The sequence below is a fragment of the Schistocerca piceifrons genome, chromosome X (assembly GCF_021461385.2).
Source record: "Schistocerca piceifrons isolate TAMUIC-IGC-003096 chromosome X, iqSchPice1.1, whole genome shotgun sequence".
Lineage (NCBI taxonomy): Eukaryota > Metazoa > Arthropoda > Insecta > Orthoptera > Acrididae > Schistocerca > Schistocerca piceifrons.
Genome location: NC_060149.1, coordinates 367,163,060 through 367,190,454, shown reverse-complemented (window position 1 = coordinate 367,190,454; position 27,395 = coordinate 367,163,060). Strand labels below are relative to the sequence as shown.

Genomic DNA, 27,395 nt, shown 5'->3' with positions numbered 1-27,395 from the left:
GAGGATTTGATAGCGCAGTTCCACCTGATGTCGATGTTTTTCCTGCTGTTCCAACGTGTCTCACAAATTTTCTATGGGTTTCAAGTCAGGTGAGTTCGGAAGCCAATCGATATGCAGTAGGGCGCGGGAGTGTTCAGAAAACCAGTCACATTTTGTTTCTTACCGATGAACTTTACGTTATTGTCTTGAAAAATAGCTGACTCGTTGACTGAAGCCGACACCAGATCGTTCAGAATGTTAAAATAAATATGCTGGCTAATGTTAGTGGTTACCTCAGTGAGCGGGCCCGTGATAACAAAAACACTTCCAAAACACCACAGCGGCTTGAACCTGACCTTGCACACATTCAGAATGAAATGCTGCAGTTGGCCTTCGGTTCACTAGATGACGTGCGTGATTTGAATATAGGCAGAATGTGATTCGTCAAACCACATTACGTTCCGCCAGTCACTTTAGATGGTTTCTAGCCCATAGAAGACGTGCAGCTTTATGTGCCTATGTGAGCAGTGGCCCCTTGCGAGGGATAGTACTTCAGTCACTGTCTGCAGCAACTTCTGTCCGATATGGGAGCGATTTTGATTCAGAAGCCATGAAACGCGTCTGCGTTCCCTCTCAGTCAGAATCTTTTTAGCGATTACAATAATTACGACGCCGTGTTACACCACTGCTTTTAGACATATTGAACAGTCCGCTGCGAAACACCAACAGCGTAATTTTTAGTATCCTGTTCAGTTTGACATCACATGAAAATTTTTCACCAAATTCCGCCCACAGGTATGATCCACACGTATTTTAACTCTGCATTACTTAACTTACAAATAGACCTAGTAAAGATATATTTACTTGTTTCAAGAAATTAATATAACTTTTTTTTATTTTTTTCCTATTGTAGCATCTGAAGATGACTACTGTGGGCCGAAACCAGTTCTGACTTTGTCATAAAAAGTGATAGAGTCAAAAATAAACAGAACTTGATAATGAGTCATTCACCGATCTCCTTAAAAGGAATGTTTTCCTCCAAATGCTGCTATCCATTTAACTCAACAGCTTTTCTAAGTTTTCCTTACAGAAGGACAATAGAATCTGCAGACCTTAACAATGTTTTCTCTTTTAATTTACTGTTTAATTCTTGTTCTGAAAGTTTCTTCCTCTCTCTTAACTGATTTGTCGATGAATGAGTTGTATAACAACTACGATATACAGCAATCGCACCTCATATCTTCCTTAATGCGAACCTGTTTTTGTTTTCTACTTTCTATACTCGCATTTCGTTCCTTCTGTGTGCTTAATCCCAAATTCTTTATAATTTCGGGCATCTTATTTCACCTCACGTTCTCAAAGGATTTCTATAGAACGAGACCTATGAAAGCAATTATTTTTCTACATTCATACTGCAGCTCTAGACATTTAGAGATTTTAGTGTCAAACTTATCTGCGTCCAGTACCTCTTTGAGTTCGAGGTTTGTTCTTGTGTACTCTACTTGTGTAGAGGTATTTTTTTCCAGACTAATCGGCGGATATTTTTCAGTTTTATCAACTTGTTCATTATACGATAGCGTGGTGATGAGGCCGGGAATCTAATGATAAGTATCATGTTTCATCTATCCTAGAGAGCATATCAATCAATTATTTTTATGAAATGCAGCATCGCCACCATAAAGGACAATAGCGGTCCAGAAAAATTGGAAGATTACTTTAGTTCAGTTGTAGATCGCAAAAGAAAATCTTTCCGATTTTATGAATAATGATCCTTGTCCTGGCGTAGAGAAACAACTGAAGGATTTGAAAGCAAATAAATCACCAGGTCCGGATGGAACCGGATTTCGATTTTACAAACAATACTCTACGGCAGTGGCCCCTTACCTAGCTTGCATTTATCGTGAATCTCTCGCCCAGCTCGAATTCCCAAATGGCTGGAAAAAGCCACAGGTGGTCGATTGATAGTGACCGGGCCAAATATCTCACGAAATAAGCATTAAACGAAAAAACTAAAAAGAACGAAACTCGTCTAGCTTGAAGGTGGAAACCAGATGACGCTATGGTTGGCCCGCTAGATGGCGCTGCCATAGGTCAAAAGGATATCAACTGCGTTTCTTTAAATAGGAACCCCCATTTTTTATTGCATATTCGTTTAGTACGTAAAGAAATATGAATGTTTTAGTTGAACCACTTTTTTCGCTTTGTGATAGGTGGCGCTGTAATTGTCACAAACGTATAAGTACGTGGTATCACATAACATTCCGGCAGTGCGGACGGTATTTGTTTCGTGATACATTACCCGTGTTAAAATGGACCGTTTACCAATTGCGGAAAAGGTCGATATCGTGTTGATGTATGGCTATTGTGATCAAAATGCCAAACGGGCGTGTGCTATGTGTACTGCTCGGTATCCTGGACGACATCATCGAAGTGTCCGGACCGTTCGCTGGATAGTTACATCATTTAAGGATACAGTAAGTGTTCAGAAAAATGTGAAACGTCAACCACGACCTGCATCAAATGATGATGCCGAATTAGTCGTTTTATCTGCTGTCGCAGCTAATCCGCACATCAGTAGCAGACAAATTGCGCGAGAATCGGGAATCTCAAAAACGTCGGTGTTGAGGATGCTACATCAACATCGATTGCACCCGTACCATATTTCTATGCACCATAAATTGCATGGCGACGACTTTGAACGTCGTATACAGTTCTGCCACTGGGCACAAGAGAAATTACGGGACGATGACAAATTTTTTGCACACGTTCTATTTAGCGACATAGCGTCATTCACCAAGAGCGGTAATGTAAACCGGCATAATATGCAATATAGGGCAACGGGAAATCCACGATGGCTGCTACAAGTGGAACATCAGCGACTTTGGCGGGTTAATGTATGGTGCGGCATTATGGGAGGAAGGATAATTGTCCCCCATTTTATCAATGGCAATCTAAATGGTGCAATGTATGCAGATTTCCTACGTAATGTCTAGCGATGTTACTACAAGATGTTTGACTGCATGACAGAATGGCGATGTACTTCCAACATCATGGAAGGCACATAGCTCGCGTGCGGTTGAAGCGGTATTGAATACCATATGACAGGTGGATGGTCGTCGAAGCAGCATACCATGGCCCGCACGTTCACCGGATCTGACGTTCACGGATTTCTTTCTGTGGGGAAAGTTTAAGGATATTTGCTATCGTGATCCACCGACAATGCCTGACAACATGCATCAGCGCATTGTCAATGCATGTGCGAACATTACGAAAGGCGAACTACTCGCTGTTGAGAGGAATGTCTTTACACGTATTGCCAAATGCATTGAGGTTGACGGGCATCCTTTTGAGCATTTATTGCATTAATGTGGTATTTACAGGTAATCAAGTTGTAATAGCATGCATTCTCAGAAATGATAAGTTCACAAAGGTATGTGTATCACATTGGAACAAACGAAATGAAATGTTCAAGCGTACCTACGTTCTGTATTTTAATTTAAAAAACCTACCTGTTACCAACTGTTCGTCTAAAATTGTGAGCCATATGTTTGTGACTATTACAGCGTCATCTATCACAAAGCGAAAAAAGTGGTCCAACTAAAACATTCATATTTCTTTACGTACAACACGAATATTTAATAAAAATGGGGGTTCGTATTTAAAAAAACGCAGTTGATATCCGTTTGACCTATGGCAGAGCCATCTAGCGGGCCATTCATAGCGCCATCTGCTTTCCCCCTTCAAGCTAGACAAGTTTCTTTCTTTGTAGTTTTTTTATTTTGACTCTTATTTCGTGAGATATTTGGCCCGGACACGATCGATGGACCACCCTGTATAAGAAAGGTAAAATAACGGTCCCGCAAAATTACAGACTAATATTCCTAAGTTCTGTTTGCTGCAGAATCCTTGAGCATATTGTCAGTTCGAATGTAATGAACTTTCTTGAGACTGAGTAGCTTATGTGCACGAATCAGCATGGTTTTAAAAAGCATCGCTCGTGCGAAACACAGCTTGCCTTTTCTCACGAGATATACTGAGAACTATGGATGAAGGGCAACAGGCAGATTCCATATTTCTAGTTTTCCGGAAAGCTTTTGACACAGTGCCCCATTCCAGGCTGTTAACGAAGGTACGAGCATATGGAAAAAGTTCACAGATGTGTGAGTAGCTCGAAGACTTCTTAAATAATAGAACACAGTATGTTATCCACGACAGCGATTGTTCATCAGAGACAAGGGTACCGTCAGAAGTGGCCCAGGGAAATGCGATAGGACCGCTGTTGTTCTCTATGTACAAAAATGATTTGGCTGACATGGTGGGCAGCAATCTGCGGTTGTTTGCCGATGATGCCGTGGTGTACATTAGGGTATCCGAGTTGAGTGACTGTAGGAAGATACATGACGACTTAGACAAAATTTCCAGTTGATGTGATGAGTGGTAGCTAGCCCTAAATGTGGAAAAATGGAAGTTAATACGGATGAGAAGGAACATCAAATATGTAACGTTCGGATATAGTATTACAAGTGTCCTGCTTGACACAGTCAAATAGTTTAAATATCTGGGCATAATGTTGCAAAGCGATGTGCGGTGGTACGAGGAAGTGAGATCTGTGGTAGGGAAGGTGAATGGTCGACTTCGCTTTATTGGGAGAATTTTAAGAAAAAGTGGTGCGTCCTATTCTTGAGTACCGCTCGAGTGTTTGGGATCAGTACAGGGTCAGATTGAAGGAAAACAACGAAGCAATTCAGAGGCGGGCTGCTAGATTTGTTACCGATAGGTTCGAACAACAGTCAGTGTTACGGAAATGCTTCGGGAACTTAAATGGGAATCTCTGGAGGGAAGGCGACGTTCTTTTGGAGAAGCACTATTGAGAAAAATTAGCGAACCGCTATTCGAAGCTGACTGCTGAATGATTCTATTGCCGCCAACATACATTGTGCGTAGGGACCACGAAGATAAGATACGATAAATTAGGGCTCGTAAGGAGGCATACAGACAGTCGTTCCTCCCTCGTTCTTTTTGCGAGTGGAACACTAAAGGAAGTGGCAACTAGTGGAACAGGGTACCGTAGGGTGGCTTGCGGAGTATTTATGTAGATGTAGATGTCGATCATCATTGTTTGAAACTGGTACTCATATGGTACATTTGCGGAGCATACAGCGTGCTATTACATATGACGCGTTTGAAATAAATGGGGAGAAGCCTGTATCATGTTGAAGATTCGACTCTGTATGCCTGGCGTGCTTGGATAGTGGAATTGGTCTCGGTCTGTCTGCGATAGGTAGATATTTAAGTTCCGGTCCGGCAAACAGTTTTTACATCTCATTTACAGTCAATGTACCACCAACTTTCTGTGGAAAACAATTCCTCAGATTTTACTGGAAGCATTGAATGTTGATCCTTTCGGTATGATACTGAATAAGTGGATAGAAAGCAGAGTATAAACTGACTCAGAGGTGCAATAAAGGCCAGGCAACAGATATTAGAGCAGAGCGTGAGATCAGTTTTCGAAACACCTGCCCCAGTAAATACAATGTATATACGTATAGAAAATTACATGCTTTAGCTTTCATTTTCTAAAGAAAGACCATAGCAAGCTGATGTAATCCCTCATGTAATCGTATGCGACAGTACAAAAAACGGTTCTGTAAGATAGACCAAATATCTTCCTGATTTTTTTCTGACTTCGCAGTACTGTTAGTCCTAAAGGATGGGTGCGGAATTTTCTAAGTCGGGGCGTTATCACTGGTTATATTCAAAGATGTCCGAATGTCAGTGCTCAGCACCCTTATTTAGATATTCACGTGAACGTAAAGGTAAGTCCTATGACTATGTCAGGAAGTTCCCTGTTGGAGTCACTCGAGAGAAAGTCCGAAGCACCTATGGCGCTTTATTGGTGTTGCGTGTGCTCGCGTCTTGCACAATCCTACTGGCCTCCTTTGAAGACAGACGATGCTCTGATTTCCCACACAGCTGTTTTCCCTCTTCCGTAATACGAGGCTGGCGCATCCCGTGCCCTGCTGCACGTTTGCGTCCTCTCTCTCTCTCTCTCTCTCTCTCTCTCTCTCTCTCTCTCACACACACACACACTCACACACACACACACACACACACACACACACACACACACACACACACACACACACACACAATTCGCGGTTTTACGGTTTACATTGTAATTTTATAACAAAGTACATTATTTCCGAACAATAATATATCCACATTAAACACTCCAGATAAAAAAAAAACATGTAGGCCGTTAAGAATTTTTTCTTACAAAGTCATAGGACAGATAGAAAGCACTGAGTGGATAATGATTTCATTAGATACACATATAACACTTGTAAATACACGGTGATTACTGAACGCAGAGAAAAGGTAAAGAAAGTATGTTTTACTCTCCCACATGCGCAGTGTGAAAGGATGATAACAATTAACCGTTATGGTAGTTCCAGAGACTACGGACTATCAGGGGAAAAAGAAAAGCCGGCCGCTGTGCCCGAGCGGTTCTAGGCGCTTCACTCCGGAACCGCGCGGCTGCTACGGCCGCAGGTTCGAATCCTGCCTCGGGCATGGATGTGTGTGATGTCCTTAGGTTAGTTAGGTTTAAGTAGTTCTAAGTCTAGGGGACTGATGACCCCAGATGTTAAGTCCCATAGTGCTTAGAGCCATTTGAACCATTTTTGGAAAAAAAAGGAGGAGGATTAGCGTTTAACGTGCCGTCGGCGTCGGGGTATTTAGAGACAAATGAGAGACGAATACATCGTTTTATTTGTTTGTTTATGTAGCACGGAAATGGTTTACACGAACATGGGCTTCTACTTGTATCATTTTTTGCCCTGTCCTCCTTACACATCTTAGGAGGTTGTAAGAGGAATTGTCCAAAAACCTGCAAATTTCTAAGCGCACTGCAATAGTGCAGACATTACAACGTAAATGTAATCACATTACACGTTCAGAAAAGAGTTTTAAGGAAAGGTAACTTAATAAACTAATGACTTCGCGAGCTTTCACCAATTGCGTTATGCTTCATTTCATCGACTGTTTGTCTTTATCACCTCAATGACTCCAGCATTCTGATAAAAATCTCATGAGATTGCACAACTGGGATACTGTAACACTGTCGTAAGACTCGACAATGTACGCTATTATTCTACCATTTTCTAATAAACTGAAGGGTTATACATACGCAGAAAGAAGAACAGAAACTCTGTGACCAAAATTTATGAATGTCTTTAGTATACCCACCCTACGTGTATAAAATTACATTTCTCTACACTTCAGTTACTGAACATAATATTTTTCATCCCTTTAGTTATATACAAGGAAGTAAACTACTCAAGTTATGTCGGCGACATTTGCACCACATTTGGGTATTATGCTCCTAACCTGCTTTTGTTTCATGCGCTTTAGATTTATATTGGGTTGCTGATAAATTATTTATCGAATAATCATTATTCATATTTTCACCTATTATTCAGTTCATTACACAGGCAAGGTCTACACGTTCTGAACTTGCTTAGAACAGTGTACTTCACCCTCGTTTTTAACATGTTGCCTTTGTACACTTGCTGTTGCAGAAGTCACTAGACAAAATTCACTTCACGCCATAATTTGCATTCATCAGTGTGCTACACATTTTTCGCTTAACTGTAACGCAAAGATTCCTTTCACGAAGAGTTTTGTTTACGTAATGATTGATTCAGGTCAGATTCTTCCTCCATACAATTCTGCTTTGTTTTCATGTTGTAAATTTGGGTTCTGCACATAACAGACATGATGCGCAGAGCAAAGTTTTATTGTGACCTTACCCTTGTTGTGTGTGTAATTAGTCCCTTATCCACATCATGCCGTAGTTCTTGTATATCAAATGCGGGGATTAAAGCTATTTAAAGGCCATAAATAATCCTGATTACTTTTATTCGACTCAGTACCTGTGATTAAAGGAAAAATCTATGTATGACTAAAAGCTTGATGAATTAGTTGCACCTAGAGTTATTTTCACAAACAGCGAGTAAATATTATCACATATGGATATTGTACATGCAACCCACGCTGGGCACCAACTATAAAAAAAATAGGGTCTTTCAGATAGCCTGTCCTTATCGTATCACAAGGACTTAGCTTATCTGGACTGCGTTAGTACTTGTAGTTGGCAGAGTGACTAATCGGTTCCTTAGTCAAATGGTTCAAATGGCTCTGAGCACTATGGGACTTAACATCTTAGGTCATCAGTCCCCTAGAACTTAGAACTACTTAAACCTAACTAACCTAAGGACATCACACACATCCATACCCGAGGCAGGATTCGAACCTGCGACCGTATCAGTCCCGCGGTTCCGGACTGCAGCGCCTAGAACCGCAAGACCACCGCGGCCGGCGGTTCCTTATTGCAGATGACTGAAACCACATTACAATGTTCTGACTGACAAATGGTAGATTCTATCACAAAAATCTTTACGGACTTTACATAAAAAGTAATCAGTTACTGCACATAAACAGAGGAAGGATTTAGACGCAGGCTGTATATTGAGTTTGGGTGACAGGGACATATATCGTAACTGGCATAGGAGAACAATTTATCGCACAATTGCTTACGACAGTGAGTAGAGAGACACTTGAATATTACGACTGGTTTATCACCTAACGTTTTGAAGTTAGAAATGAGACATAAAAGAAAGAGTGACGCGTTGTTATACACATAGGATGCTTACCACACAGATGGAAGGCTTACAAAGGAATGGTCAGACTAGTCATGCCGAAACCTGCCCCGATGTTTTTGCCACTCCACATGCTAAATTTCAGGTGCCGACATGAACTGGGAGTTACTGAAAAACAAGTACGATATGTGTCAGATAGGGGTTGAACAAAAATATGGAAGCACCATCAGTAACGGATGCTTGAACATAAATGCAGATGTTAGCCAAACCTGCAAGTCACGCTGTTGTATTTGATGACGAATGGCACATGTGCAGTGTTCTCAATACGCTGAAAGTGTCAGCCGCGGTCAGAAAAGTGTTATGTTTAGCTGTGAGTACATTACGTCGGAGCTAAGTGAATTCCAACGGTTCCAATTATTAGTGCTCTTGTGGTGAGTGCTTCCATAACCATGACAATCAAAGTGTTTGGTGTCTCAAGAGGCACCATATCAAAGATTTATACCGTCTACAGAAAAAGCGGAAAAAACATAATCCTCTAAGTTAAGACGTGGACGAAATTGTGATATTCACAGTCACTGAAGAGCATTGTGACGAGAAATAAGAGGACGATAGCTGCAAAAGTTACTGTATTACAGAATGTCCCACTCGCGAACCCTGTCTCCACCAAAGCAACATGAAGGGAGCTCCATACGCTAAGAATTGGAGGGCGAGTTGGAATTCCAACACCACATATCAATGATGCAGATGTCCGTAGTAGGGAAACATGGTGCCGGAACTGTAAAACTTTGACTATGGAGCAATGGAAGAAAGTTATTTGCTCTTTTTTCACACCGTTTCCAACATCTGGGCGAGTTTACGTCCCAAGAATGAAACATGGCGCGCTTCCATGATGATTTGGTTAGTCATATTAAGGTATTCCATGAGCCATTTTGTCTGATCTGACCAATCCCATGGTACAATGTTTGTTCCCCAGTGATGATATTTTTATGACCCTATCAAGAATCTAAATGGAGACCGATATTGTTCTCACAAAACGGAAGAGTTGCGTGGTGCATGAAAAGTATAAGCCTTTCAGTTCCTATTTTTTTCAGACTTCGATGGACTACCAGATAATTGTCTATGTAGGGCATTGATAGTTTCATACTAGGTTCAAAATTTCCGGTTGATTCTTGAAGACGAACACGTTCCACAGATGACAATGAACTATGCACACTGATTATTGGCATTATTCGTGCTGTAGGAGCCCGCCAGATGCGGCCTCCTATGTAGGTGTAGAGTAGTCGAACGGATGTGTGGTCCGGTGGTGCAACGAGGCGCTTATGAGACGTCATTCAATTAACAGTCATTTAACTGATGTGAAGCCGTCATACAACTGTTATTCAAGCAATATTAAGGATATTCAGCCCAGTTGGGAATCGTGTGATTATTGGTTGTTGTTTTTGGGGAAGGAGACCAGGCAGCGAGGTCATCGGTCTCATCGGGTTAGGGAAGGACGGGGAAGGAAGTCGGCCGTGCCCTTTGAAAGGAACCATACCGGCATTTGCCTGGAGCGATTTAGGGAAATCACGGAAAACCTAAACCAGGATGGCCGGACGCGGGATTGAACCGTCGTCCTCCCGAATGCGAGTCCAGTGTCTAACCACTGCGCCACCTCGCTCGGTCGTGTGATTATTGCCACAACATGTTTCGGAACAACATTATCCCATTTTCAAGCGCTAACAACAAAGAAACCAGATAAAAAGAATCCTATTTATACCGGCAGATCATGTAATTATTACAGACGTCAGGAGTTATAACCTACCAAAAACAATTTTTATGTCATTAGGCCTCGTCACAAGTTACAGTTTGCAACTGCACCTCGAGAACGGTGGATACACCAGCTTGTGATGCTTTAGGTTTTATTGTTTGATTTAATAATGCACACAGCCGGCCGGTGTGGCCGTGCGGTTCTAGGCGCTACAGTCTGGAACCACGTGACCGCTGCGGTCGCACGTTCGAATCCTGCCTCGGGCATGGATGTGTGTGATGTCCTTAGGTTAGTTAGGTTTAAGTAGTTCTAAGTTCTAGGGGACTGATGACCACAGAAGTTAAGTCCCATAGTGCTCAGAGCCATTTGAACCATTTAATAATGCACATGTGCATCTTGTTTTTAAGTTGAGACGAGGCCTAATGGCATAAGAATTTTTTAAAGGTATGTTATAACTCAGGACGTCTGTATGCTTATATGTCTGTCCGTATAAGGAGGATTGTTTTATATGTTTCCTTCTATTTAGCACTTAAAAATAGGATAATGTTGTCCCAAAACATGTTACAGCAATAACCACACGATTGACAACTGGTCTGAATATCCTCAGCATTGCTTAACAGTAATTTATTTCCTGGAATTTTACAATCATTCTGTCTTCCCTCCAGTACGGCCTAGTAGCGACCGTGCTGTGCCCGCGTTGCTCGGAGCCACAGAGTAGTGGCTGGAGCGGCCCCTGGCGTTGTCTGCGGTCAGTGCAGCGGCCACGTCGTAGGAGGGTACGGTGGCCGGCGCGTCTCGGCAGCCTGGCGGTGCTGTGGACGTCTGTAGGAGCGACAGCGCTCTCGTTGAGCGAAGCTGCGCTTAGGCTCAGCCCCAGAATTCTACATGCCCCTGTTGTCAGCTGTGGTTATGATATGTAGGTGAAATATCCAACAGTGATACGAAGGACAGTCCAAGAGACGGTCCCAGCATAGAGTCGGTAAGGTAGTATTTTTACTGTCCAGAAGTGGCGGCACAGTTGCCCTGCTCTCAATTTGAATGGCTCGCAGATACGCAGATCTGTTCTTCGACCACGTCCATGGAAGATAAGTACGGCCCTCATCTTCGGACAGTCATAGGTGTGACCCACAGGAAGGCAGCTCACAGAGTTGAAGCTCCCTCCACAGCCGGACGGCTGCACTCTCGTAGCCGTAGACTCCAAACTGATGGTGGCTGGTAACACATCGTTGTATTCATCAGATCATCCTGCAATAAGGAGAGCTGGTCTTCCACCCGTAATAGTGATGCTGATAGAGTGTCTTGACTGAGAGCGATTGAAATGAAGGCAAGGGTTTTATACACTACTGGCCATTAAAATTGCTACACCAAGAAGAAATGCAGATGATAAACGGGTATTCATTGGACAAATATATTATACTAGAACTGACATGTGCTTACATTTTCATGCAATTTGGGTGCGTAGATCCTGAGAAATCAATACCCAGAACAACCACCTCTGGCTGTAATAACGGCCTTGATACGCCTGGGCATTGAGTCAAACAGAGCTTGGATGTCGTGTACGGGTACAGCTGCCCATGCAGCTTCAACACGATACCACAGTTCATCAAGAGTAGTGACTGGCGTATTGTGACGAGCCAGTTGCTTGGCCACCATTGACAGGACGTTTTCACTTGGTGAGAGATCTGGAGAATGTGCTGGCCAGGGCAGGAGTCGAACATTTTCTGTATCCACAATGGCCAGAACAGGACCTGCAACATGCGGTCCTGCATTATCCTGCTGAAATGTACGGTTTCGCAGGAACTGAATGAAAGGTAGAGCCACGGGTGGTAACACATCTGAAATGTAACGTTCACTGTTCAAAATGCCGTCAATGCGAACAAGAGGTGACCACGACGTGTAACCAATGGCACCCCATACCATCACGCTGGGTGATACGCCAGTATGGCGATGACGATTACACGCTTCCAATGTGCGTTCACCGCGATGTCACCAAACACGGATGCGACCATCATGATGCTGTAAACAGAACCTGGATTCATCCGAAAAAATTATATTTTGCCATTCATGCACCCAGGTTAGTCGTTGAGTACACCATCGCAGTCGCTGCTGTCTGTGATGCAGCGTCAAGGGTAACCGCAGCCACGGTCTCCGAGCTGATAGTCCATCCTGCTGCAAACGTCGTCGTACTGTTAGTGCAGATGGTTGTTGTCTTGTAAATGTCCCCATCTGTTGACTCAGGGATCGAGACGTGGCTGCACGATCCGTTACAGCCATGCGGATAAGATGCCTGTCATCTCGACTGCTAGTGATACGAGGCCGTTGGGATCCAGCACGGCGTTCCGTATTACCCTCCTGAACCCACCGATTCCATATTCTGCTAACAGTAATTGGATCTCGACCAACGCGAGCAGCAATGTCGCGACACGATAAACCGCAATCGCGATAGGCTACAATCCGACCTTTATCAAAGTCGGAAACGTGATGGTACGCATTTCTCCTCCTTACAACGTTTCACCAGGCAACGCCGGTCAACTGCTGGTTGTGTATGAGAAATCAGTTGGAAACTTTCCTCATGTCAGAACGTTGTAGGTGTCGCCACCGGCGCCAACCTTGTGTGAATGCTCTGAAAAGCTAATTATTTGCGTATCACAGCATCTTCTTCCTGTCGGTTAAATTTCGCGTCTGTAGCACGTCATCTTCGTGGTGTGACAATTTTAATGGCCAGTAGTGTAGTAGTCGCTGGCGTGATGCCCCTGTACAGATGACTGAATGTGCCCCGTTTGTCGAGCCTGTCAGTGCTCTTGGCTATAATGTTAAATTCTCTAGCTTCATAGTATTCCTTTACGTAAAGTGTGCAACCTGAAAGGCGTTATTGCGTTGTTCCTAGGTGAAGTTACTACATGTAGTCCAGTTACAGAAGACATTATGTCTGAGCTACACTGTTGTCTAGGTGCTGAATCTGGCGTTCCTGACGTTCTCTCTCGCACAGTCTGGGGCAATGAGCTCCTTCCTCGTTTGTACTTTGTTTCTTGCAAGAGTTGAAGTTGGTTACACCATCGTTTCATACTCGATGAACATGCTCCACATAGCGTCGTCCCAGTCCGTTTCAACAATGTTTTATCCCTTGCTTCATTACTATTCTGCTGCGCAGCATGCGACCCCCCCCCCCCCCCTATTCTATATAAAATTTCTCCCAAATTTTTGCACTCTACTAGCTAGAATACACGCAATACGATACTGCAGTGCCCGTTTGCTGAGATGAACGATGGACTGTTCCTTCTTATATGCATGCATGTCCGAACGAACAAGCATTGCGGCCTCTACAGCCGTTATGAAATACATGAAACGTATTCGCAATTGCGAATACAAACAACCGTCAGCTGCATAAAGGAATGACGACAATGAAAATTTGTACCGGATCGGGATCCGACCCCGGATTTCCTGCTTTATGCGAGCGGTTTCCTTAACCATATTGACATTCTCAGCACGACTGACGGCTAGTTCCCAACTTCTATATGTTGCCGTTCCTGAGTCACAACCTCCACGGATAGCCAAAGCGGTTAAGGTGACCGCCCGCGTAAAGAAGACACAAATTTTCATTATCGTCGTTTCCTTAAACAGCTGCTGATTGTTGATATTCGCAACTGCGAATACATTTCATGTATTTCATAACGGCTGCAGTCTCCGCGGTGCCTTTTCGTTCGGACATGCATGCACGTTCCAAGAAACATAGCATTATACGTCTTAACGACACAGGCACTGCAATATCGTATTTATTCGTCGATACCAGGTAGCGACTATCAATTAAAAGGTCCTTCCCTGTACGGGAAGTACATAATTTGTGTAATAGTACAGGTTGTGGCGCAGGAACGACGACATATGGAAGTTCGGATCCCGCCGTGAGTCGTGGACGGATAGCTAAACCGGTTAAGGCGACAGCTCGCGTAATACGAAAAACCCGGATTAGAGTCCCAGTCCAGCCCAAATTTTCGTTATCGTCATTCCCATATACAACTGATAATTAGCCGTAATCGCAACTGCGAATACATTTCATGTAACTAGTATACACGTTCAATTAATTCGACCTTCATGGGATATCTCAGTTTGAAACTGGAATGTAATTTCATAAATCATGATTCACTTAAACTGTTACACTAATTCGAAATCAGTGCTTTACTTTTACTTTCTAGTGTTTATCTTTGCTATACGACTTGATTACTCCGTTGTACTTCCTGTCACATCGCTAAACCTGGCAACAAGTAACTGATCCACAGGTAATCCTGGGTGTTGTACAGCTCTTCCGTTATAATAAACTTAAATTTCACAAATGGCGAGGAGAATTGTTTCAGTACTGGTAGCTGGAAAGCTTATGTTCAGAATCTGGTTACTCTGCTTTTCGTGGTACTGTTAGATGTGTTGTAACATCTATTCTGAGGAAATCTGCCGCTTCTTTATTGCTGCTGGTTGGTACTCCTATATGAGTCAGAAATGTTAGCTTTGGGACTGGCAACATCTCTAACGACTTCTCTGGCCAAAACAGCAAGAATGTATCAACTCGATCATTGTCGTACTCGTAATTGTGGATGGTAGGCGGAAGGCTGTTCCGGCTCTCACACAAAAAGTACCATATATTAGGGTTCCACTGTCTCTTAGCTCCATCTTCGTCTTACCTTGTGGCTTTACTTTTGTGCCTGTCAAGTGGTTTTTTAACCTGCTGTTTCAGTACATCATCTGGAACATAGTATTTGAAACAATTTTCCCTAGCGTTTCCTCAAAACACACATCCTTGCAATTATGTTTACCCACAAACTACTTGCGGTACTATCACATACAGCACACTGGTCGGTAGCTTCAATTACCTCTCTAATCTTACAATTACTTACCGATCAACTACGCATAGCAGTGCCATGCTTCCTTATACCTTCCCTATTCAAAACCAACTTCTTTGTGATCTTCGGCACTTCACCATATGCAGTGACCTTAATGACGCCGTACGCAGTATAAGTGGTTCTACTTTCATGATAATAGACTCTTGCGACATTGTCTCACTCCTAGCTGTCTCCTTTGGATGAAACGATGTCTCCACGAATTTGACTGCTTTTACTAACAATTACGCGACGTGTTCTCTATTCTCAGAACCTATAACATTGCAAGTATCATCAAATTCACCCTGAATCTCAGCCACACATTTCTGAAAGGATTCAGTCTTGTCAGCTAGCATATTAGCTTTACAAGCATCTTTCCCTCTTTTCTCTTCTTCCCTTCCTCCTTTGGAGAAGGTGGCGTCATCCGAAATGGCACCGAATTTGCATCCTTCGGGAAAAAATGAATCTGTACGTCCCCAATACCCACAACACCCGCAACACAACTAATATCATCAGTAACTTCCTCTGAATCCTCCATAGTATCTACACTGTAGCGACAAAGAAACTGGTATAGGCGTGCGTATTCAAATACAGAGATAAGTCAACAGGCAGAATACGACGTTGCGGTCGGCAACGCCTATATAAGACAACAAGTGTCTGGCGCAGTTGGTAGATCGGTTACTGATGCTACAATGGCAGGTTATCAACATTAAAGTGAGTTTGAACGTGATGTTATAGTCGGCGTACGAGCGACACAGCATCTCTGAGGCAGCGATGAAATGGGGATCATCCCGTACGACCATTTCCCGAGTGTGCTGTGAATATCAGGAATCTGTTTTACCAAACATCAAATCTCCGGCATCGTTGCACCCCAAAAACATCCTACAACAACGGGTCCAACGACGACTGACGAGAATCGTTGAACGTGACAAATGCAACACTTCCGCTAATTGTTGCAGATTTCAGTGCTGGGCCATTAACAAGTGTCAGCGTGCGAACCATTCAATAAAACATCATCGACATAGTCTTTCGGAGCCGAAGACCCACTCGTGTACCCTTGATGACTGCACGACACAAAGCTTTGCGCACCGCCTGGGCATGTCAACACCGACATTGACAGTTGATGACTGGAAACATGTTGTCCGGTCGGATGAGTCTCGTTTCAAATTCTATCGAGAGGATGGACGTTTACTGGTATGGACACAACCTCATGAATCCATGGACCATGTATGTCAGCAGGGGACTGTTCAAGCTAGTGGAGGCTCTGTAATAGAGTGGGGTGTGTGCAGTTGGAATGATATGGGACCCTTGATACGTCTAGATACGACTCTGACATGTGACATGTACATAAGCATCCTATCTGATCACCTGCATCCATTCATGTGTATTGTGCATTCCGACGGAGTTGGGCAATTCTAGCAGGACAGTGCGACACCCCACATGTTCAGAATTGCTACAGAGTGCCTCCAGGACCACTCTTCTGAGTTTGAACACTTCGGCTGGCCACCGAACTCCTCAGACATGAACATTATAGAGCATATCTGGGATGCCCTGCAACGTGCTGTTCAGAAGAGATCTCCACCCCTTCATACTCTTACGGATTTATGGACAGCCCAGCAGGATTCATGGTGTCAATTCCCTCCAGCACTACTTCAGACATTAGTCGAGTCCATGCCACGTGGTGTTGCGGCACTTCTGCGTGCTCGCGAGGGCCCTACACGATATAAGGCAGGTGTACCACTTTCTTTGGCTCTTCAGTGTATTTTAAAGCCACCACTCTGAACGACAAAAAACTCAGTAGCACATGAAGTTTCCTATACAACCATCCCAGGCTCCACGGCCTCAAAATAACAACCATTATCACCCAGTGGTGTAGAGTCATGTTACTACTGACACACTCAATTACTTGAGTACATCCCACATGTACTTCGGTCGGCACTACAACTTCTTCAGACTCCACATTTTCACAAAATAGCGAAGTGGATACGATTATACTACTTTTCTGAACTGCATCAAACCAACTCACAAGCATCTGCAGAACGCCAGTAGCAAGGGCGTACCCAGGAACTGAACTGGGGGGGGGGGGGGGGGGGGCAGGTAATACTAGTCTCAGGAAACAAGGACTCGAGTCAACATACAGAACTCCTTATTAAATAAAACAGTAAAGCAGTGAAAAATTGCTTTTAATCAACATTTTAAATACAAGAATGCACTTGTACAATCCGAGAAAACATGCAGCATTTCTTATTAAATAAAACAGTAAACTAGTGAAAAACTGCGAATATCTTCTAGGGGGGGGGGCAGCTCTCCCCCCCCCCCCCCTGTCCCTCGCTGGGTACGCCCATGGCCAGTAGTATCTTTTAATACCCTAACCATCCCATTCATGAAATCGTCAACTCAGTCGTTCCGTTCTGTCCTACTAACTATCGACAAGAGTGCACTCGTGACCACCAAGAATTTATGTTCCTCATTATTTATTGTGTCAAGCGAACACATGTACTTGCAGTGTACCGTTTTATTGGGAATGAACTCTGAGGATTAAGATAGTTCCGATTGCGTTTGACTAACGCTTCCTTCGATTGTGTTTATCCTGCTTCCTACTTCTGCCATCACGTGCCTTACGCCCAACATCACGACCCTCAAAACATTGAGACTGGCACCACTGCTTCTTCAGAGGCCTACTTGTCCACATCTGATGCATTTTGACGTCAGAGGAGAATACAAACGAACACTCCGTTTCTGAGTCGCAATATCTATCTCTTCCAGCTATCTGCAGTCATGGATTGTGCGGCTGGTCCCGGCGGAGGTTCGAGTCCTCCCTGGGGCATGGGTGTTTGTGTTTGTCCTTAGGATAATTTAGGTTAAGTAGTGTGTAAGCTTAGGGACTGATGATCTTAGTAGTTAAGTCCCATAAGATTTCACACACATTTGAACATTTTTTTCTGCCAGCTATATGGAAATCCTGATAACTGACGGCAGATCACAAGGATTTTCCATCCTCACGCGTCGTCACATATCCGCCGAAATATCGCTTACGAATAAATCCTAGACCCTATTCACTACTGCCTTCGAGAGGTTTCTATCTGCCTCTGCACTGTGCGTCAACTTTTGCATCTGCGATTTCACCTTACGAATTCTATCAGAGAATACCTCTAGACTCAGTGTGCTTCTGTGTAAATCCCATGAGCTTTCCCTTAAAAATTTGGCAATATTTTGCTTATGATAGCGTTGTCTAAGCCCATCGGCCAGTTGGTCAGATGTCTGTGTTGTACTAAGGGTTACCTGATATGTGACATATGTTTTAGCGTCACCCGTTAACCGTAGGCAGAGATGTAGCATCAAACCAATTCCCTAATCGATCTGCTTTCTCATAATATCTAGATATGCTAACACATCTTCGGATGTTTCTCAGAAAAAGGCGAAATGAGGCTAGCCACCATAGGACCAATGTATGGGACAGGAACGTTCACTAACGTCGTGGAATCCCCTTACTAAGATTGCGTCAGCCCAGTCGCGACTTGTAACGCTTCCAGTTCGGTCTGCAACTACGCATTACCCCGGTTTTGTTCTTCATTATCCTGGAGTAACGCGGCTACCTGGCGCTTCAGAACTTCAACAGCTTCACTTTAAATTGCTTCTCGCGTTTCTGGTCGTTGTGTAACCTTCATTTCGATTTATACTACAGAATAAGTGGTAATCTAGCATAACGACACAGTATCAGTAGGCAAAAAACTATACCAATCTTTGCTACGTATCATGGCCCAGTGGGACTCACTGCACTGCCGTGCTGCATAGGCAAACATTTTACAGTTTTCAGACGTTACTGCCACTGACGTAGTATACGGCAATTCGTGCCCTCACAAATAAAATACTAGCACCTAGTCGGCCATAAGCACTCTTCCTTAGAGTTACCTCGGAACTGTAATAGGCCTGCATGTTCTTGAGGTGTTATTGTATTCTGTTCCTGAGGCTTAATAAACTTGCAATTGTTCTTTGCTACCTGGGCACTTGTATCGTAGCTTCTTCTTCTCCTCGGTCATGAACACGGCAAAAATTCATAATCGCTGTGCCAATAACAAGATAAACAAGCTTCCCCGATCGTGAACAAACGGCTCGCTGTAACAACAGCTATCGAAAACCAGAAGTACCCGACCTTTTTTTTTTAATCTTATGGGACTTAACTGCTAAGGTCATCAGTCCCTAAGCTTACACACAACGTAACCTAAATTATCTTAAGGACAAACACACACACCCATGCCCGAGGGAGGATTCACACCTCCGCCGGCATCAGCCGCACAGTCCATGACTGCAGCGCCTTAGACCGCTCGGCTAATCCCGCGCGGCTATACCCGAGTCCTTGTTGCAAGAGACAAAGAAGGAATTACCAATTTTCGTGATTTTTTAGTAATTTCCACCCCGTTTCTGCAGCTGAAATTTAGCATGTGGATTTTAACTGCGGCTATGAGTGCCAAGGAAATCACTGCAAGTTTCGACATGGCAAGTCTGCCCATTCCCTTGTTAGCATGAATCCCCTTAGTGTAACAGCTCCAAAGTGAGCAAACCGTGGAGCTTAAAGAAGTGCGTAACACATCACGTGATCCACTGCGATTTTGAACCATAGTTAACGTTTGCAGACTGTCACTACATGTGTGAAGACCGTACTGTATTCTGGTAGACGACACACCTGTATCCATGCGTCCCCCGTGTAGACGTCAGCGTTTCTCCTCAGCTGTTGCCGTATCGAATGCGACAATTAGCTCATGTGGACATACACTATATGTTAAAGCGTCGGGACACTCGTGTGTAATACGCTATTCACCACTATACGTCTTGAGACGCGGACATGGCAGAATAAAAGGAGGCTAGGGGTATTGTATGGTCCGTGGAGAAGCAATAGTTGCGGAATGGGTCGGTCGGGAGAGTACAATGACTTGGAACATTGGCTAGTCATTGGATGTCACCTGAGTAAAACATCCATTAAGGACATTTCGACCCTACTAAAGCTGCTCACTTCGACCGTTTGTGATTTGACTACGAAGTAGAAACGCCGAGGAACAACCACCGCTAAAACAAGAAGGAAAATACCTCATATACTGACAACTATTGAGCATTGACAACTATTGAGCATTGAGGAGACAGGTTGCAAAAAATCGCATGAAATCAGCAGAAGGGACCACTTGTAAGCTCCAGATCGCTACCAGCAGTCCACCTAACACAATGAGTACGAATAGAGAGTTAAAAAGAATGGGCTACAATGGTCGAGCAGTGCCTCATAAGCTACACATTTCTGTACTCAGTGGTATGCAGACCTTGAGTTGTCGTAAAGAATCCCACCAGTGGGCAGTGCACTGCTGAAAATGAGTGATTTGCGGTGATGAATCAAGCTACATCTTGTGACGATCCAATGGAAGGGTTTGAGTTTGGCGAAAGCCTAAAGCCAATTGATGTGGAAAGATATGAACACCTCTGACCGCATTCTGTAAGGCGTATTGTAGAGTAACAGTTTGTAGACGAGAATTGGTTGTATCAACATGAGAATGCGCCTTCTTATAAAGCAGCATTTATTAAGCAATGTCTTGTCGACAGTAATATTCCTGAAATGGCCGGTCTGCCCAGAGTTCGAACCCGACCCCAGTGGAACACATGTGGGATGAGGTAGAACGTCGACTTCGCTTCATACCCCAACGTTCTCTGTCTCTTGAGGGAAAATGGTCTGCCCAGTTCTCCACAGACTTTCAGGCATCTCACTGAAAGTGTCTCCAGCAGAATTCAGACCATCATAAAGGCGGAGGTGGGCACACACCAAATTAATGTCCACTAATACGGGTCCGGATACGTTTGATCAGACAGTGTATTTTACAAGTAGAGCATCAATATTACGCAGGAATATGCAAGACAAAAAGAGGACGATTTGTAATATTTTATTTGCCCATTGCTAATACCACCAGGAAATTTCGTCATTCAAAGTATATTTGTCACTGTGATTGGGGTGGAGGGATAGAAAAGGCTTACAAACTATCGCAAGTACTAAAACTGAAATTATCTTGGCCTACGTTCTCTGCACCAGATATGTGTTGATGCTAAAGGAAGAAAAATTAGATCAGACAGGCAGAAGAGAGGAAAATGCGTTAAAAATAGGGGTCAAGTAGGTTGTATACAACAAAATGAGGAACAAAATTATACAATTATACTGGCTATTCCTGGTGGTAGGGTAATGGTAACTTTTACATGTTTTCTGCACATTTGTCAGGCACTATACCAGCGTTAATCTTGTGTGCTTAGGGTACTGATGGCTTTTGTCTAAAGACTGAGGCCTCGAAGCCAACAATCCACACATTTAGAAACTTTTTTTACCATTAATTGCACAGAATATTGGACTAACGAACATACTACTAAATACGTCTTGTGAATGGGCCTCCATTACTCTTGTAAGACATCGATAACGACGGATAAGAAGTATGATATTTGAAAACTGACTACTTTGTGGAATTAAATAAGGATTTATATGTACGAGTAGCTCGCAGGTGGTCCAGATAATTATAATCCAACAACTCTCTCCTGTACTACTGTGCTAGGGTTTGAATTTGCAAGTATTTCAAAACGTGTCACCAATTCTCTGTGACTGCTCAGCGTCCTAATGCTCTTCTAAGGAAGACAGAAATGCAGTGCATAGCTCTGTGCTTTCTGTGAGTGAAAATTTCGGAAATAGAAAATAAATATCGATAAGTGACTAATAATTATTTTAGTTCGGAAAGGATATACTAATTGTTTCGCGCCTCTTATGCTGAAAACTACGAACAGTAGTTCTGGAAGCTAAATTAAGGTATCACACATTTTGAAGAACTGTCACAGATTATATGTAAGTAAACCTGTTTTTTTTCTATTCGCAGGTCCCTTGGAAATAATCCAGTTGCCTTCATACCAGGAGATTTATTCCAAAACTTGACAAATCTTCAGTCATTGTGAGTATTACGACTGTAACATTACTTAAAAAATTTTAGTAACTTTCTGCACGCATGGCCCTTCACGTAAATAAAAACTATGATGAAATAAAAACTTATATCCACCGATAATTCTCATCAAGTGGTATTCAAAGGAAGATCAGATTCCTCTGTATTTCATAAAAATGAGATACAGTCGGTTAACATATAACATTACGCTCATCGCTGAATCACTTTGATAGTGTAAGAAAATGATTATAATCTTTATGAGTTGATTGGTGACAAGTCCAGCTTTCAAGCAGGACATGAGAAGCATCCGTGAAAGAGCTGCAAATGTTAGCATATTTTATCCTGTGCTTTTCTACTTATTAAGGTTTCCCAGAACCACTTCAAGTGCATGAGCAGTGCCTTATTCTGCCACTATTACGAGGTATTAAATAAACAAGCAGAAATCAGTGAAGAATATGGAACTGTTTCTACTCGTAGATAATAGATGTTTCTCACCTCCGTATTGAAAGGGGCAAAATGGTTGGTAGCCCTGTGCGAGAAAGAGCCTATTGCCGGAGCCAAGTACAGAAACAAAATATCAATATTTTGTCTGATGCCGGCCGCGGTGGTCTCGCGGTTCTAGGCGCGCAGTCCGGAACCGTGCGACTGCTACGGTCGCAGGTTCGAATCCTGCCTCGGGCATGAATGTGTGTGATGTCCTTAAGTTAGTTAGGTTTAAGTAGTTCTAAGTTCTACGGGACTGATGACCAAAGCAGTTGAGTCCCATAGTGCTCAGAGCCATTTGAACCATTTTGTCTGGCATCAATAGGGAAATCCCCAACTAAAGAAGCAAGCGTGTTACTTCAATATATTGCACAGTGTTTCCTGAAAAATCGCTACATCAAGAACCAGTAGTGCGACGTAAAAGAAACCTGGTAGGCGTGTTTCTACATCTGAAAGATGATGTCTATTTAAATTTCGCGCCAGTTACATAAGAGTGGCACTAGAAGCGCCACTATGAATATGCAAATGAGGTTGCTTTAATGTAGGTAATGGCGGTGAACGTTAGTTAACTTTGAGATTGGACGTGGTGAGTTGAAGTCAGCAGACCGCCTTTAAGGTGAAAAAGACGTCATTATCAGCATCTCACTGAGTTTGAACGAGGTCGTGCAATAGGGCTACGAGAAGCTGGATGTTTCTTCTGCGATACTGCAGAAAGACTTGGCAAGAATGTAGCCACTGTACATGATTGCTGGCAGCGGTGGTCATGAGAATGTACGGTCGCAAGAATACGGGGCTCAGGACGGCCAGGCCACGTGACATTAGCGAGAGGCAAGACCATTGTGTTCAGCGTATGGCTCTGCTGCTTCGTACTGCATCTGCAGTAGCAATTCGCGCAGCAGTTGGCACCACAGTGACACAAAGAATTGTTACAAATCGGTTACTCCAAGGACAGCTCCGAGCCAGACGTCCTGTAGCGTGCATTCCACTAACCCCAAACCATCGCCATTTGCGACCTGTGGTGTCAAGAGAGAGCTCATTTGAGGGCAAGGTTGAGGTCTGTTGCATTTCCTGATGAAAGCTGGTTCTGCCCCAGTGACAGTGATGGCTGTATGTTGGTTAGAAGGAGGCTAGTCGAGGGCCTGAAACCAACCTGTCTGCGTGCTAAACACACTGGCCCTACACCTATAGTTACGGTCTGAGGTGCGATTTCGTAGGACAGCAGGAGCACACTCGCGGTTGTCACACCCACCCTGACTACTACTTTGTACGTCAATTCGTGATTCGACCTGTTGTGCTCCCATTCATGAATAGCATTTCCGAGGTTGTTGTCCAACAGGATAACACTAGCCCACATACCGCTTTTCTAACCCAACATGCTCTACAGTTTGTCGACATGTTGTCTTGGCCTCCTCGATCACCAGATCTGTCTCCAATCGAGCACATATGGGACATCATCGGACGACAACTCCAGATAATTCACAAACAGCATTAACCATCCCCGTACTGACTGATCAAGTGCACTAGGCGTGGAACTCTATCCCACAAACTGGCATCCTGCACCTGTACACCACACGTTTGCGCGCTTATATTAAACATTTTGGCAGATACACCGGTTATTAATGTACCAGTATTTCTCATTTGCAATGGCATATGTCGCGCTTATATTAAACTGTGAACTTGTAATGTTAATCACTGAAATATATTGGTTAGACAAATGTACTCATGAAATTTCATTACTTTAAATTAATTATTTCTTGATTCTGCGACTTTTGTTCCATCAATGTATATTTTATTTTAGTTTCATGTTCACAACATTTAGAGACTTACCTTTGCCAAATTTAAAATTTTTCCATTCAATTGTTTTCATGAAACGAATCTAAAATCACAACATGAAATTTTCGCAATATGTTGACATAAAATTGACTCAAACATGTAACTCAGAAGACTATAGAAGGGCCTAATATTAAAGTTATTTTATGGGAAATGTATAATATTAGCGCACGGTGTTAAAATGTCATTGAAATTGTCAGCTTATATATCATTTTCAAGGAAAATGGCTTGGTTTAGAGGAGAATGCTGTATTCAGTATTATGTAACGCATTTAGACTAACTAAAAAACTGGAGTTGTAGGAATTTTTCATGTTTGTTTTCATTTATTTGGTTTATTTCGTCCCTTTAGGATTACGAGTGAATTGTCCATTACGTTTTCTTTCTTCCCAATAGTTATTCATTATGTTGCTGCTCCTGATTCTCTCTGCTTCCGTGATCTTAATTTTGATTCTGGTATCAGTCCACCTACGACCTTCCAGTATATTCCATAGCTGAACTTATCCTGGGTATGGATGTCTTCGCTTATTCCAGTTGTTTTCCAATATCCTATGACATCTCTTTTCCAATTAATCGCTGCTAAGCATTTTGCGTTTTATGTCTTTTTCGTCAATGTGTTACCCTGCATCGTCATGAAGTTCCCGGCAAATCTCAGTCTTCTGTTCAGCATCGTGCTTGAAATTGTTTCAAGCAGAAACATAGAAGAAGTGAAAAATATTAGCTTCCTTTATAAGTAGTGCTTTCAAGCTATCCTTGGCGACTATGATCAACGACCTAATGAACCCCACTCATTCAAAATGTGTGCGTGACCAGGAAAATCTTTCCTGATCTTCTCATAGAATTTAGTTTGCTTGAGGTTGCTTATGAGAAACCTTGAGCGATAATGAAATTGTACCATCGCATTTTCAAGTCTGAATCGAACAGGTGAACTGACAACATACCTTAAATGATTTGATAGTCGCTGCAGCTGTAAATTTTTTTTTTTTTTTTTTTTTTTTGCACTGGTACAAAATTTTAGTCTTAGCCCAATTTCGAGTATGCTAATAAATGGAAAAACAGGAATTAAATGCGTTAACAATCAGTAAAATGTTACACGAACACTGGACGCACAGTCGCCTTACTTTGCCTTTATTATTATTTCCCCCTTGCCCCACCACGCTGGGTGTGGCTACAGTCAAACAATTTCATAAATTTTAAAACATTAAATTTTTTGATAGGGTTAAAAATTGAAATTTTTCACAAAAGTAAAAGACAAATGGTGAGTTGTGTTGGTTAAAAGATAAAAGGTCGATTTGCTGATTGTTTGAAATATTTACACATATGAAATGATGAGATTATGTAGACTGCCCTGGGTAAGGGATTTATGGGAAATGTATGGTTTTGGGTGGTGTGTAATAGAGGTATTATGTGCATGGATGTTTGTTTAAGGAATCTGGGAAGATGCTGACAGAGAGGTTCCGAACCAAGGATTAGGATGAGGGTGGAGGGGAGTGGTGGGCACAAGAACCCTAACAAAGGAAGGAGAAGTGTATCCTGCTAAACGTGGTAGAATGCCTGTATATCTGAGCGGATTTCATGATCGGATAAGAGGAAGTTACGAGTATAACAACCGTGCACACCTCTGTTCTGTTTCTAATTATAGTGCACTTACAAGTGGCCTGCAAAACTGCGTTACCTTGCCACAATCTTGAATGGCTTCCGTAGCGTCTAAGTACGAACTCACGAAGAGCAATAAAATTTATATTTTGAGAACTATTTAAGCTTCAGTTGGACTCTATTACAACTGTTAACTACGTCGAATTTTGTTTGAATATTATTTAGGCTATCGTACTTATTCCGTAGCGTTTAGTGAAAAACTAGGAGGTCGTTCTGTCTAGAAACAGGTCGTTCTATCCAGAAACAAAAGCTAACGCTTTAAATCGCTCGTAACCTTTAATTATCGCTTTGATAATGGTATAATGGTTTCCCACTAAAACAAAGTGCCAGTATTTACAGTTGTGCCAGGAATCAATACCAACTCATCTTGCCTTCTGGAAACAATTAATTCTGCCTTCTAATAGCAGTCGCCAATCCCGAAGGGACGAAATTTGGGAATAATACTGTTCCTCAAACTTGAAACAGTTTATGAACTTATCTTTGAAAAAAATTACTTTTAGCTTTTAGTACCAGAATGAGACTCACAAGATATTTAGCGACTTCTTTTTCCAACAGTCACTTACCGGAAGTTTTCAAACAAGAATGAAGTCAGCTATTATTTACAGGCTGAATTTATTTTAATGTTTAGTAACAAAGCAAATGAATTTAATTAGGTACTGTCACAGTGCGACCCAGCAAAGGTGCACGTTTCCACCGTCTTACGTAAATGAACTACACAAAGATAGCATTAAATGCAATTGTTTTTCCACTTATCAAATAATAATTTAAGGATAAGGTTTAAACAAAGTACATATTAGGTATTTGAAATAAGAAAAAAACAATTAACTATTACTGTATTAATCGTAAAACACAATCACCAAATTTTCTATTAACAAAGGTTTGTCACTTTTTGTTACCTTAAAAATTACGAAATACATCGTTAGTAGCACGCATGTTTTGTCAGAAGCAGTGCGTACAGAATCTGGTGCAAATTAGCTTCCACAGTATCTTCAAGTCTTATTTTATTTACGCGAACCAAACAAGCCGTATTGTTTACCTTTTGGATTCATTCTTGAAGCAAGATGGTGCAATTCTTGCAGCCCACAATTTTGCATGGAAATATCTTGCATCCACGGAACGGTTTACATAAGACGACTTACTACAGCACAATTACTGGAGATCACTTGGAACATTTTCAGACTATCACCTGTAGCTGGCCTTCAACAGAGGATTAATTAATTCCTTATTC

At 42.6% G+C, this 27,395-nt stretch overlaps 1 protein-coding gene across 1 annotated transcript in view; it reads left to right on the top strand.

The window, feature by feature from the left end:
* The window catches only part of LOC124723077 (relaxin receptor 1), a 414,738-nt gene that overhangs the window by 176,625 nt on the left and 210,718 nt on the right, over positions 1–27,395 (top strand). The window contains exon 10 of the mRNA XM_047248253.1: positions 22,142–22,213. Coding sequence (XP_047104209.1) covers positions 22,142–22,213 — 72 coding nt within the window. The remainder of the gene's footprint in view (positions 1–22,141; positions 22,214–27,395) is intronic.